Source organism: Pocillopora damicornis, chromosome 12 (genome assembly GCF_964200805.1).
Source record: "Pocillopora damicornis chromosome 12, jaPocDami1.2, whole genome shotgun sequence".
Lineage (NCBI taxonomy): Eukaryota > Metazoa > Cnidaria > Anthozoa > Scleractinia > Pocilloporidae > Pocillopora > Pocillopora damicornis.
Genome location: NC_142681.1, coordinates 11,716,688 through 11,731,417, shown reverse-complemented (window position 1 = coordinate 11,731,417; position 14,730 = coordinate 11,716,688). Strand labels below are relative to the sequence as shown.

Genomic DNA, 14,730 nt, shown 5'->3' with positions numbered 1-14,730 from the left:
TTTATTTCATTTCTCTTGATAAATAAACTGTCTACCCCCACTCTCACAAAGATAATACTTACAGGCTGCATCTACCCACGCGTAGCTCTCATTACTCGAAAGGCACCGCTTACCTAAACAAGAGCGCTTTTGACTACTACCATTTTGACCGAAACCTTTGCAACAAGTCTCACGCTCCTTTCAAAAGATAATCATTTCATGATCATGGTGGCAATCTTCAATATTTTGCCGTCAAGAGATATCGTAAAACAACGCAGTCACATAATTAAAAAACATAATTTACCGATGACTGTCCAAGGCCCGACCTTAATCCATCAGTGACAATTGATGTCATTCATAATATGTGCAGAAAACTTTAACTGATAAGCAGCTAAGCAAATTTGTTTGAATATTATTTATTCCAGTTTTGGATGTATTCGTGTGTGAACGAGATTCTTAAAAATCTAACGTCTTTACTTTAGCGCTTAGACTGTAATTATCGTGTTATGCTCTGTTGCCTTTTCGCTCTTTAATTGAGCCATTCAAACATCTTTTCCTTGGACAGCTTGAAGTAGTTTCTTCTTCGATTTCAAAGAACAATATTATCGCATAAAATAGTGATAAGTACTGTCAGTGGCCGAAATGCCTCATCTTGACGAGGAAATTACGGTGCTCGTCGTTAGCTAACCCCTTCCCGACCTTATCTTTCAAACTATACATCTGCTAAAAGCGAACAGTCCATTTCTGTTTTCTTATTTTATTATTTATTCTTGGTGATGAAGGCTGCTTTAAGTTGATCGAGGGAGAGGGTAACAACGTTTGTGGATGAGTGGATCCTTTAACCATGATCGTGAAAGAAGAAACCTTATTCGGATTGTTTGAAAAAAAACTACAGAGCTCATTGTTACGCAATATCCTCAGGTCACATACTTGTGAGGAGCTAAATGAAAAAGGCACTTTTAACTGTTCTTCATTCACCTTGAAATTGCCGAGACTCTAAGATGGCTAAGCGATGATTAACAATATGAACTCCACTTAATTTGTTTGATAGAGATATTGAAGGTAAATGACTAACGCACTGTTCCTCGAGACAGCGGAAGGATTTCACTAGTGGTAAATAGATAGACTGTCATAGGTCACTAACGCATTGAAGCATAAAATTGCAAATTACTATGCCACGTAACATAGAGTTTCAGCGCGTGATAGCTGCACCCAGTGTTAAGAAACCGACCAACCCCTTACCTTCATTTTGTACTCAAGGCGACCCATGAAAAGAGGTGCGGATGTTAATCTACCGGAACATGTACACTGTTAATTAAGATAACGAAGTCTTAGCAGCTAAACAAACCTTGAGTACAACTGTCTCAAACATTAATTTAAGATTTTTCCCTAACTGATTTTTTCAAGTGATAATATCCTGAACGGAAGCCATCTGCCCACGCAGAGGAAAATGCCATGATAATTAGTTTTGATTTTGATGATAATAACTGCCTCTGGCTTTATAGATCGCCTTCAGTGGTTCCCCTTTGGCAGTTTCTCAAACGTGTAATTGGGAGGAAGGCAATATTTAGCAATATTTGCTCAAAGTCTATCACGTTCAATTATAATAAAGCGTTTTTAGCGGGATTTCAGTTTCGTGTGAAACCTCTAACTGCATTAACAGTGTCTAAATACTTTTATGGTCAAATGCTTGGAAAGGTTTTTTTGTTATTCCAAGACAGCCAAATCAAAATATATATAACAAATTCAGTATTTGTGGGCCTTCGCTGCATGCCTCTTTCCCATCTCAAGTGTCGCCGCTCTACACGATGATCACCAATCAGGATACTATCTATCGACCACGCCCATCTTTAGATAGTATCCTGATTGGTGATCATCGTGTAGAGCGGTCTGACAAAGCTAGGAACATAGGAGTTGTTTTTGATGAGACCTTGTCACTGGATAAGCATGTAAGTTCCGTTTGTAAATCTGCTTTATTTCATCTTCGGAATATCGCTAAGATTAGAATGTATCTGACTTTTGAGAGCACAAAGACCCTTGTCCATGCTTACGTTACTTGTCAACTGGACAACTGTAACTCGTTGCTCCTCGGGTCACCGGACTATATTATTCAGAAGCTCCAGCGCGTTCAAAACTGCGCCGCACGCCTTGTAGCTGGGCAACCTGGGGCTGCGCACATTCGCCCCATCCTTAAGGAACTACACTGGTTACCTGTGGAGCAGCGAATTACCTTTAAAGTATTACTGTTAACTTTTAAAGCTCTCAATAATCTGGCGCCTCCGTATTTAAGTCAACTTATAGTCCCATATAACCCTACAAGAAATATTAGGTCTGGTGGCAAACATTTATTAGAAGTACTGAATGTGCGCCTGAAGAGCTATGGGGACAGGGCCTTTTCGGTCGCTGCCCCAAAGCAATGGAATGATATCCCCTTAGACATTAAATTAAGTGGATCAGTTGATGTTTTTAAATCTAGATTGAAAACTTATCTTTTCAGACTCGCTTTCATTTGATTTTTTGTTTTAGTGTTATTGTTCGTTAGTTATTTTCTTTTTTGATTGTAAAGCGATATAGAGCTTTTGTATATACCGCTATACAAATAAAGTTATTATTATTATTATTATTATTACACTTTTTACCGACTAGAAATAAACATCCTGTAATTACCGGTTCGTATCGTTTATTTGACGGATTTCTGTTACGCAAAAAAACATTTTGCAAGTATCAGTGTACAGGCGTAGTCTATCCCGGGTGTCCTTATAAGCTGGAGTCAGTTTCTTTTGGAATCATACATAAGTACGCCGGGTTAGCATACGAGTCTCCATTCGTATTACTTAAAGTGAAAAGCAGCTACGAAAAGGTAAGCTCGCATTATTTTGAAGCACTTACAAGTTCAGCGTGGCTTGTAGAAGCTATTACCTTCAACAAAGAAACAATTAGTGTATTGGTATTTAATTTTACATTTCTCTAATAGATTAATTGAATTAATGAGAAAACGTCGTATTGCGTAGGCATTTGGGTTCATACCCTTCGGAGCATAGAGATATTTTCTCGTCTCAATACATATACCGAAAGGAATTTTTCTAAACTACATCTACAAAACTACAAGAATTCTTCTCTGAATATTGAGCACCAGACAAGAAAACTTTGATACGACCTCTTTTACAGAATATCTGAATAAGAGAAAAACGAGTCAATATTTGCCATTCCGGCCTCGCAAAACTCGCTCTCTTGAGCTCCAGAATTTTTCGTCAACGTGCAATTATTATCTACGCAAAAAAATTTTCCTCGGGAAAATTTTTATCAACGAAAGAGTCCTAACTGCTCCGTTTTGTAATTGAAGTATATCTTTATCATTAATCAGACTGCATAGCCTCTGTTGTTGCTCACTGATGCACCTTAGAAGTAAAACATGCAGAAATGAGCACATCAATCAATTAACATCTTGTAGCGAGCACTAGGTAAGATGTGCTAATTTACCCATTCTTGAACTTGTCAAACATTAAGTTCAAGCTGGCTACCTCCTCGTTACGACGACATTTTTTCTGATACGATTGCAAAAGTTATGAATAGATAGATTCTGCACTTACTTGATCCAGGAGGAAGTCGCATAATAAGCATCAACAGACGTTTTGATAATGTTCCACCCACTTAGGTCGACATTGTAAGTTGCTTTGATACAACAATAAACACGTGATGAGGTAAGTATTTCTGATAACGCTATTTGCTTCACTCACCACGTGGTCGATGTGACCCTATGAGTTGCTTTGATACAACGCTAAACATGATGCAAACAGTGATCAAGTAACTACTTCTAATAACGCTATATGCTTTATTCAGCCTGTGGTCGATGTGACCCTATAAGTTGCTTGGATACAACGCTAAACAAGATGCAAACAGTGATCAGGTAACTACTTCTCATGACGCTCATTTCCCTTTTTTAGCCTGTGGACGTGAGTAAAATAAGTTAATAAAATTAAAGTTGGAGCGGGGTTACGCTCTCTTAATCTGTTTGTACTAGACACCGCGTTCCACTAGGCAGAATTGATACTAAGGATCATGGTTTTTATCAAGGTGTACAGTTTTAATATTTAGTTTTCAAGTTCTCTTTCATGCTCGTAACTACTGACCCCTTTGAACAGGTGATGTATCCGTAAATTTAAACGAGGAAATAATTTCTGGCATACGGTTAACATTTCGTTTGTTTGAATGGACCGTACGTGTCACAAATGTGTTTAAAGACACCAATAACAGATTCACATCGGTCACGTATTTATTAGTTTCTTGGCTTCGCGCCTTGCACAATTGATTCCTACATAATAACACGATCACGGTCACGTAGTTGTCGGTTACTCTCTCGAACTTAAAAGCGATAAATTTCTCAAAGTTAAGTTCATTTACTTTAATAAGGCAACTCAAGCACAGCTATTGAGAAGGTAGGCATCCATGGCGATAATCAACTGTTTTTGCACTTTTCATCCGCTGTATAAGGGTCTTAATGGGGATAACCGTTAGGCGTAAAACGGCCAAAAAATTTAGCCGTAAGGCGTAAAAATTGACAAATTTTAACCGTTAGTCGTAAAAAAAGTTTACCGTGAAAAATATATCTGGTAGAAACAATGGAAAGGTGTTAACCGTTAGCCGTAAATTGGCCAAAATTTTAACCGTTAGCCGTAAAAGCCATCACCCCATTGAGACCCTCCTGTATGTATGTATCCATAGGAAATGTACTATTTAAACACATTTATGACACGTACGAACCATTCAAACAAGCGATTCCTTGAAACTTCCGATTTAAGGTCTTTAGTAGTATTGATTTTTAACCCCTGGACTAAACAGATTTGTTTGCAACTGTTTCCTTGAATTAAGACTTATTCCCTCGGCGAGTTAGGACAGTGGAAAAGGACACCTCATTGTAAATTCAAAGTCCAGAGCGGATACACTGATGTAGTATGGACCATCAATACCATGTTTCACAAACGAAATTTTAAAGCACAATTTTTTTGCCTTTTCCCATTCCGATGGCCCCGTTCACAGGATTTTTGTGAAATTGTCCAACATCTCCGGTACAACTTCCAGTTAGCCTGGAGCACATAACCGCATAATTTACTTGGCTATACATCCGGTGTTAAATCATTCAGCCAACATCGAGCATATGAAAATAACGTTTCTCACATCACGCTATTTCATTTGCAAATATGTGGAGAGTTACAAGAGGGCGTAAGTCCAGAAAAACAGGCGGCGGGAGAGAGCGGGAAGCGGGATTGTTTGAGGGAAGGATGCGGGAGCAGAGAGCAGAACGGCAACTTGCTTGCTGTTTATTTATTTAAGGGCAAGATGCGGGAACAGAGAGCAAAACGGAAACTTGATTGTTGTCTATTACATCCAGTCAAACACCAGTATCCAGCAAAGGTTGTTGACCTCTATCTAAACGTCCACCGAGGCGTAAAATAGAATTTTATAAACGAGAAAACATAATTTGTTTTTCACAGGCTGAAAAAATGACAGCTTAATAGCGTTGAAATTGGATACGTATTGAAGTCGGAGTTTCGAAACTCTTTACGCTGGCCAATTGGTGATTTTCTCTCTCACGCCACCAAAATCCAAGAGAGTGGGCTATTTTAGAATATTGATATAAGTAAAATTTGCCCAATTTTCAGGTCTGTAGGGTTTTTCGCCGGCGGTGACAGCGTTCAGATGATACTGAGATTATTACTCAACGACCTCCACTTGACAAAAATATTAAAAATCATATCCATAACCGCAAGAGTTCAAAGACGTGACTGACAACGTTATAATGTAAGGCAGATTACACTGAAACTTGAGTTAATAGAATTCCATAGCTAGGCAGTCGAAGTAAAGAAAAGAAAGGCTTTGTCTGCCTGGGAAATAACGATTGTGTGAATGCCGAAGAAGGAAAATAGAGAGCATGCAAGAGTAGATTACCACTAAACGAAACCAAATGATAAAGACGGCATAACTTACGTGCAAACTTTAGTTATCTTCAGTATTAATATGATATGGCTAAAGATTTAGCATGGGGCGAGGAAACCCCTAGGGAAATTAAGAAGCTTATGTGAGCTACAGGCTCCTCATATTTTTTCAAAAGTGAGGTATCAGTTTTATGGCGTGATTTATGTACAAAATATTTAAGGTTGAAAAGGAAAGATCGTACACACATAAAACAATAACAACAACAGTTGGCACTCAAACAAACATTTACTTAAGCAGGGTGAGAAAAGTAAGAAAAAAACAATAATAATAAAAAAGAATAAATAAATAAAGAAGAACAACAAAGGAGCCAACTTAGGAGTAATGTTCGCAACTTAGACTTAAACAGGGAAAGTGTGCCCATGTTTTGGATTTCTATATTCAGAGAATTGAAAAATTTAAGTCCTTGGAAACATAACACAAAATGTTTGATATTTGTTCTGCAAGAGGGGATGTAAAAGGAATTGTATTGTCTGGTAAAATACCAATGATTGCTACTCGAAAACGAAAATAATCTTAACGTTGTCCATACATTGAAAGTGAGTATCGTTTGTTTTTGTAAACCACAACTCGTGAAAGTGTTACAAAGGAACGTTTCAATTTTTCTGAAGGCTCAATAGCTATAGTAAAGAAAACTGTTTTCATTATTTCACTATCGTTACCGTTTGCTTCACTTGTACCATATAAACAACGACATGAAGCCTAGTGAACACACATCGATCAAATTTTGTATCCTGCACGACCTTCATAAGGTACTGGTTCTAGAAAAAGTCAAGCATTCGTAAAGAAGTCACAAGATTTGATGGATGAAGAAGTTTCGTGCTTCTGTAAATTAAAGCTATGCATGCCTCGACTTCAGGGATTAGAATCATAAATACTTATCAACATATTTTGATTTTTGCTTTATCAGAGAGCATTTTAGAACCTCTGCTCTACTGAAAAATAGATATTTTAAAATATCAATAATTTTTTAAAAAATCTACAAATTAGAGAGGAGCAAATTAAAAGTTGGCAGAAAACGTGGGCCAATTTCAAAGAGGTGTCATTAAAACACGTAAATAGGCTTATTCATTTTAATGCATTGACAGTGAAGTTCACACAGCCAACAAAAGTCGCGAATTACCAGGTTGATAACAGAGCTCATTGTTAGTACTCTGCCATAATTTAATAAAGCAAGCGAAATGCATTCCGAACTTTGTGCTTCGTTCTCAATCGCAAATCACGCCATGGAAAAAATGACCATTTGCATGCTGACTTTGTGGTAAAAAGTTATTCTCCACACAATTTGCGACAATGCTTCTTACCTTAGGCAGCTGTAGAATTGGCTCAAAACACGCTGATCCGTAAAAATCTTGATTAACGACTTTTTGCGATGACTTTCCTTACCAGTTTTGTTCAGATCGCGGAATAAAAATGTCCTTAGCAATGCTGAAAGATCCCAACCACACAATTACAGAGAATGGTGTTCATTGCTCAAATTCAGACTGTGTGCTCCCAATGTGCATCAACTCAAAGCTTGGTAACCTTATCATGAAAAGCACTGACTGCAAAAGAGCTGAAAATTCTAAGGCAACTACGGATATGAGCCTGAAAAATGCTGCTGACTGTAAAATGAACAGCGTCGCCGCAAATGGAGATATGGAGCAATGGTGGAGAGACCTTCAAAGCTTGGGGATTCTGGATCAGTTTCCCAGTAACACCCACACTGACCGGTCATTCCTCTATGAACAAAATGATTCTTCTCCCAGTCAGTTAGGCGCAATACTAAGACCATGTTTCAGCCAAGGGATCCGAGTGCTTGGAAATCAAACACAACCTTGCATACAACAGGTGCATCCAGGCTCTTCTACTGTTCCCAATCTACCTTTCTTTGGAGACGGATTCTACCAAGACACACAAACGGTGGTAACAAACCCCTTAATTCAGTCTGGAATTGCCAAACATGAAACAGACCCACTGAAAGACTCTGATGCATCCAGGTCTGCCAAGTCTGGAAAGTTGTTTGAGATTCTCTCCTTGATCTTTCAGGCTCTTGAGGGCCCTCATACAGCAAATCTTGAGGAGCACTATGCATCTGCGTTACAGAAGGCCCTTCATGAGATTCAAGCGGTTAAGAGTCTGTGTCATCATTAGAGAATGAAATATTCATTCACTGCTGCCACAAGAAGAAACAGCCCAGTCTTCTAATAAACTTAAAGCATAAGGTTTCCTTAAACGACTGGTACATGCATAGGGCTACAAGCTATAGAGTCTGTCCTTAGTGGAGTTTACCAAGTACCTAGGTAGATGCATGCTATGAGGTACGTTTTTTGATGCACGTTTTAATGCATTACCACCACAGAAACGATGTACACATGATCAAATTAATTTTAGGAACACAATAGCCTCCGAAATGACAGTAGCGTACAGTAGCTCTCGGCTATGAAATGTTTGTAAAAAGTCGTCAAATTTTATTGAGGTATTTAGATAGGTGACTGCATAAAGAAGCTAAAATATACTATGTCTATATCATATGAATGGAGTTTTGAAAAGAGGGCCGGCAAGATGACTCAACTCCCCTCAGTATTAGAAACCCTTACAGTCCCACTAACTAGGGAAAACAATCTCACCAAGATCTCCGCTTGCTGTAGCCATTCACGTCCTGTTGACGCTTTCGCGTCCTGCTGAATACTCCCTAAAACTCCCTAAAACTCCTGATATCCCGCGTGAGATTCAAGTAAAATCCTAATCAAGTTAAAACAATAGCCCTGTGCTGCTACTGCTAATCATTATAGGAAAAGCACAGAAACATACATTCGCGTTACGGCTTTGTGTTCCGCCCCACTCCCCTTGGAATTAGTCAACGGGGCACTAAATGTATATTGACCAATAGACCCAGACCCGATAGACCTATTCATTCCACCCCTCACCCTCCCCCCCCCCCTCTTGATTGTCGTGATATACCTGGCACGGAGAAGAGAGAGAGGATGGCTCAAATTTAGCTCTTGAGTCAGAAGTAGCACTCAAAGAGTGAAAATACGGTTTTTTACGACCACCCCACTCCCCTGGGGTTAGACCAGGAGACTCCAAATGCACACTGAGTTGTAGCCCTGGCCCTACAGAGTTTGTTGATATCAACTTAGATGGAGTTTCCGCTCAGAACAGTGGACGCGAGTAAAAATAGTTAATAAATTAAAGTTGGAGCGGGGTTACGCCCTCTTAATCTGTTTGTACTAGACACCGCGTTCCACTGGGCAGAATTGATACTAAGGATCTTTGTTTTTATCAGGTTGTACAGTTTTTATATTTAGTTTTCAAGTTCTCTTTCATGCTCGTAACCACTGACCCTTTGGAACTAGTGGTGTATCTGTAAATTTATACGAGGAAATAATGTCTGACATACGGTTAACATTTCAACATTTACATGACATCAGTTCCCATGGAACTCCATAAAGGTTCGTTTGTTTGAATGGACGTAAGTGTCACAAATGTGTTTGGTGAGACTGATAACAAATTCACAGCGATCACGTACTAATCAGTTACTTGGCTTCGTGCCTTGCACAATTGGTTCTTACATACCAATAACACGATCATGGTCACGTAATTATCGGTTAGTCTCTCGACCTTAAAAGCGACAAATTTCCTAAAGTTAAGTCCATACACTCTGATTAGGAGACTCGACCACACCTCTTGAAAAGGTAGGAATCCATAAGCATAACCGCAAGAGTTCAAAGACTTGACTGACAACGTTATAATATAAGGCAGATTACACTGAAACGTGAGTTAATGGATAAGGCTTTGTCTGCCTAGGAAATAACAATTGTGTGAATGCCGAAGAAGGAAAATGGAGAACATGAAACAATCGATTACCACTAAACGAAACTAAACGATAAAGACGGCATACGAAGGCCTAAGGTTCTTCAGTTTTGTGCCAACTTGCATAATAGAAAGGGCCAGGTAGCCAGATGGAAAATCAAATCGGATAGCTTGCTCGTGATCCTGTGACTGTAATAGCTACAGGATATTTAATAACAACGCTAAGCTGGCTACGTGATGGTACGTGGCGTGATCAAAGCGTCTGTGATCTAGGAAAAGGTATGACTTCAGTTTAATAACAAATAAGACTGAAGCAAATTTCCCAGTGATGCGTCATACACTTTTTAAGCATGTTTTGCCGGCTAAGATGCTCCTGAGAAATCTTGAAGAAAATAATTAAGAAAAGGACGTTTGAAAACTAACTAAATAATTTGAAAATTATTGAGGTTGACACTAACGATGATTTGTGACAACAAATCAACATGCACTGAATAGATCTCCAATTAAATAGCTGAATAGGAACTGCTAACTAAAAAGAAGAAGGGATGTATGATTCTGATAATTTACTAGGATTAATTTACACGAATCTCAGTTACTATTTATAAAAAGCCATCCGGACAACGGCTACTACTACTTTAAATCACTTAAATCATAGGATGTCGTAACTGCTACTTTGTACAATTTATGAAGCAGGCAATTGTCCAATTATTCTTGACGCTTAAATACAAAACCTTTCGACAAAACTTATCACAACAAAGTGTTGAAACAGAGACCGTCGCCTTTGCACCCTCCAAGTATCAATTACTATCTGTAGTCAGTAAAGAGTTTTAGTTCCACCTTTGGAGTGTTCATCGCAAATGTCGAACCGCGGTCGGCAGTTTTTGGTTAGAAGTTAGAGGTTTCGAGACTCTCAGCTTTTTAGATCGACGTCGGATTTCTTCTGAGAAAAAAATCAACATGTGTGCCGCAATCTTGAATTAGACAAAAATATGGCTTTTGTGCTTCCTTGGATTAGATCTAAACAATTAGCTTGAAAAGCGAAATGATTAAAGTGGTTGTAGACAAAATACATGAAAAAACTGCACCTCACTTATGAAAAATGTTTCGTTGTTTGATTATTGTAGAGCTAAACGCTACAGAGTTGCCATGTTCACTGTTACGTTTATCATTCATCCTTCTTATCATGTTCTCACTAAATTCAAAACCATAAAAAAATTCACGAACGTGATTGGTTATCACCAGCCCGATTTGAGCACTAATAGGACAGTGCGCGCGTCATGCTTGTAATAAGAAAGTGTAATAGGACAGTTAAAGGGACATTTAACATGTCATGCCTGTACGAGTGGACAGAACGCATCATGGGCACGCGCTGTTATCTCGCATTTCGCCGAGTTATCTGTTGTTGTTGTTTTTTTTTTTAAGAAAACGTATAACCGATGTCTAGCCGCGGTTTGACCTAGTTTCTTTCTGGAATTTTGTCATAGTTTTGATTAATTGGTAAGAGGACTTCCTGTCGTCCAATTCTATCTGTGATCATACCGTGATCAACAAATCGGACTCTCGCTTCGCGGTCGACCGATTTTGTTGATCACTCGTATGATTACAGATCAAGTTAGACTCCAATCGGTCCTATTACCATTATTAAGTGGCGATCTCTGTAAGAGCAGTCCAGGGCATTTCGCATCAGAAAAAAAAGTTTCCCCCAAATTTTGCTTAATAAACTATCTTTGGTAACAAGTAAATAAAACCACATTAGTTTCTGGAAATACGTTAAAATAACATTTTTAGAGCTCTCAAAAGTCAAAACTGCAAAAGGCCCTTTTTCGACCTCTTGCGACATCGAAAATTTCAAAAGTTGAATAGCCCGGTCCTCGCGTCACACCGCATGCAGTAAAAAATATTTTGTATCCTTAAACTGTGTGATATATGAGGTGTATAAAATGCATTTCAATTTTGATATTTGTTTATTCAGAGGCTCGTCATAATTTATTAAAAACACTCGTTGGACAGCTTTCTGAAAGTGGTCGAAAGTACTCTTTCTTTCTTGGTTGATATTGCTCAAGTCCAGACCTGACCATTAAAAACTCCGCTTGATTTCTGCTAAGAAGATGTTTGGCTGCAGAAAATATAAAAACATCTTGCACTTATTTATTTTCTTCACCGGGGTGACTTCCTACTTTAAGCGATACTGCTAGCGTGACAGACGATTATGCAAATTAGTTCATTGAGCAAACTCCGACCGTTTTATATGAGTCGCTCAATAAATCTTAGATTTTAATCATTTTAAGTAGGAGGAAAGAGCTTTAAGACCACACCGATTAATACTTTAAACATTTTAAAAGGCCAAAATTTGACAAATTTTATCATCTCGTGACGAAAGACGTCAATAACAACGTATCGAATATCATAATTTGATTAGCGCTCACAAACTCTTTTTTAAAAATTTGGCTTCTGTTATTTCATATTTGAGTTCTGACAGCTTACGCTATTCAAACCTGTATGAACATTTCAAACCAAACTACAGGATTCTATTTAGTGTAACGGGTGATAACAGCACACACTGAAATACACCGTGACCAGTGACTCTGTCACGTAATTCCATCGTGTAATCGTCCTGAATACTTCTCACGTCTGAATAAAGCAGCGATTGCTCGGATTTCTAGCTGAAAGGAAAAAAATTTGGTCGTCACACTTGTTTGCATAGCAGTTTCTGTTCATTAGTTTGGACAGTTCTTGTGAAAAAGGACACCGCATTCGCATGACGGGTGGACGTCATAACTAGATTGCGTAACAACTGCACTCCGAAATCATTTCCTCCATTATGCAAGAGGTGCTGCATTCGTATCTCACATTTTCAATGCGAGCTCAGAATGTTTGCACATGTCTCTTAGCATCTTGACTTTGAGGCTTGGCAACCTTGCTTCTCTTACCAACTAGCACACATCATAGATATCAACTCTTCGTCTACATCTGACGCGAATGCTTCTACGAAGTGGTCCTCTTCGTCGTCTGCGTCGGTGGTATCATCCGATTCTTGTCGTATTTTAGATCGCTATTGAGGACACAATCTTGAGAAGAAACCCTGAATCTGTATGTTGGATAGCCACTCTGTTTTATCGAACATTCTCTCTCCATCTATTGTGCAAGCAGTCTGCATATCCTTTGCTACTTTCTCTGGGTTTGGTTTCTGCCAGTGTCTCATCCGATATTAAATTTTTGGGTCAAGTACTGCCTGACGTTTTGCGAAAACCGTACACTTGCAACTCTCCTATGAAGAGCCCATTCCATGGGAAGCCGTGAAGCAGTTGTCAAGGGTTCTGTGGCCACTGCAACCAGTTCAGTCGAACTTTCACCCTCTAATGACGATGACAGAAAATGATTAACCCACTACCTCTTCAGTCTGTCATAAAGACTTTAAGTCATGCTCGCAGCCACAGGACTTACATGATGAACTAGCTAGTTCATATGGAGGTCAAAGTCGGCCTGGGTCTTAAAATCGTCATCGCCACCAGGTTCAGGACATTGATAGGAAGTACCGTCGTTGCCATCACTGCTTTGTCCTGCTGATGTAATTTGTCGAGCATTAGTGGGGGAAAATGGAATCTCCTCCACCAGATCCGTCTTTTTTCCGTGGAAAAATTGCAATTTTAATTTTACTGAATAAACTTTCCAGGCCCAACATTAAACGCTCTCCAAACGCGCAGGACCTCTTGTGTAAACTCAAAGTTGTGTAATTTGCTGAAATTGGCAATCTTGGTAATTTATAGGGTTGAGTTTGAGATTCCCTCCTTGATCTTTCAGGCTCTTGAGGGCCCTCATACAGCAAATCTTGAGGAGCACTATGCATCTGCGTTACAGAAGGCCCTTCATGAAATTCAAGCGGTTAAGAGTCTGTGTCATCATTAGAGAATAAAATATTCATTCACTGCTGCCACAAGAAGAAACAGCCCATTCTTCGAATAAACTTAAAGCATAAAGTTTTCTAAAACGACTAGTAGATGCATAGGGCTACAAGCTATAGATTCTGTCCTTAGCAGAGTTTACCAAGTACCTAAGTAGATGCATGCTATGAGGTACGCTTTTTGATGCACGTTTCATTGCATTACCATCACAAAAACGATGTACACATGAGCAAATTAATTGTAGGAAATCATTATTCTCCAAAATGACAACCTACAATGAAAGTTCATCATTAACATTTTATTGTAGGTCTTCTACAGGGATAGGGACCACAATTATTTGCTACACTGAAACACCCAACAAAATTCTATGATTTAGACAGATCACAACTGATTCTTTGAATTTAAATGTACATATGTAAATAGTTGTTACTTACGTGAATGTTTCTTGTTATTCCTTGTTTTTTTTCATCATCATTATTATTTTATGGTTGTCCTCCTTTTTGTTTCTTTTCTTTGTGTAATTTGGTAGCCATGATGGAGGCCCTTGCCCCACCCTGGAAGACGTGCATTAAATATTACATATTTGATTGAATTGGATGCCTTATTAGATAGTTAATATATTCCTTAGATAACCGCTTCTGAATGTTCTTAAATCCCCTGTTACATCTTCCGTACAATAGCTCCCGGCTATGAAATGTTTGTAAAAAGTCACCAAATTTATAGAGGTATTTAGGCAGGTGACTGCATAAAGAAGCTAAAATATACTTATATCTGTATCCTATGAATGGAGTTTTGGAAAGAGGGCCGACAAGATGACTCGACTCCCCTCAGTATTAAAAACCCTTACAGTTCCACTAACTGGGGAAGACAATCTCACCAAGATCTTCAATTTTTGCCGACATTCACGTCCTGTTGACCCTTTCGCGTCCTGTTGAACACTCCCTATAACAGAAATACCCCGCGTGAAATTCGAGTAGAATCCTGACCAAGTTAAAACAATAGCCCTGTGCTGCTACTGCTAGTCATTATAGGAAAAGCACAGAAACGTACACTCGCGATACGA

General features: G+C 38.8%; 1 protein-coding gene and 1 long non-coding RNA gene across 4 annotated transcripts; both read left to right on the top strand.

The window, feature by feature from the left end:
* Positions 1 to 2,719: 2,719 nt before the first annotated feature.
* Positions 2,720 to 8,483, top strand: LOC113679266 (uncharacterized). 3 transcript variants are annotated; one of them, XM_089190012.1, is made up of 2 exons: positions 2,720 to 2,839; positions 7,360 to 8,483. In XM_089190012.1, exon 2 carries the CDS (start codon positions 7,384 to 7,386, stop codon positions 8,101 to 8,103), a length of 720 nt encoding a protein of 239 aa, XP_089046138.1. In that variant the 5' UTR covers positions 2,720 to 2,839; positions 7,360 to 7,383; the 3' UTR covers positions 8,104 to 8,483. The 3 variants fall into 3 exon arrangements, with proteins under 3 accessions (XP_089046138.1, XP_089046139.1, XP_089046137.1); XM_089190013.1 differs by lacking the exon at positions 2,720 to 2,839 and adding an exon at positions 3,722 to 3,886; XM_089190011.1 differs by lacking the exon at positions 2,720 to 2,839 and adding an exon at positions 4,243 to 4,415.
* Positions 8,484 to 9,592: 1,109 nt separating this feature from the next.
* Positions 9,593 to 14,259, top strand: LOC149036497 (uncharacterized). Its single transcript, XR_016181851.1, has 2 exons — positions 9,593 to 9,647; positions 13,567 to 14,259. It is a non-coding gene; the product is annotated as an uncharacterized LOC149036497 (long non-coding RNA).
* The last annotated feature ends 471 nt before the right edge of the window (positions 14,260 to 14,730 follow it).

What these genes read in the sequence shown, in the direction of transcription:
- LOC113679266 (XM_089190012.1), top strand. Translation starts at nt 7,384, where the DNA reads ATGTCCTTAGCAATGCTGAAAGATCCCAACCACACAATTACAGAGAAT.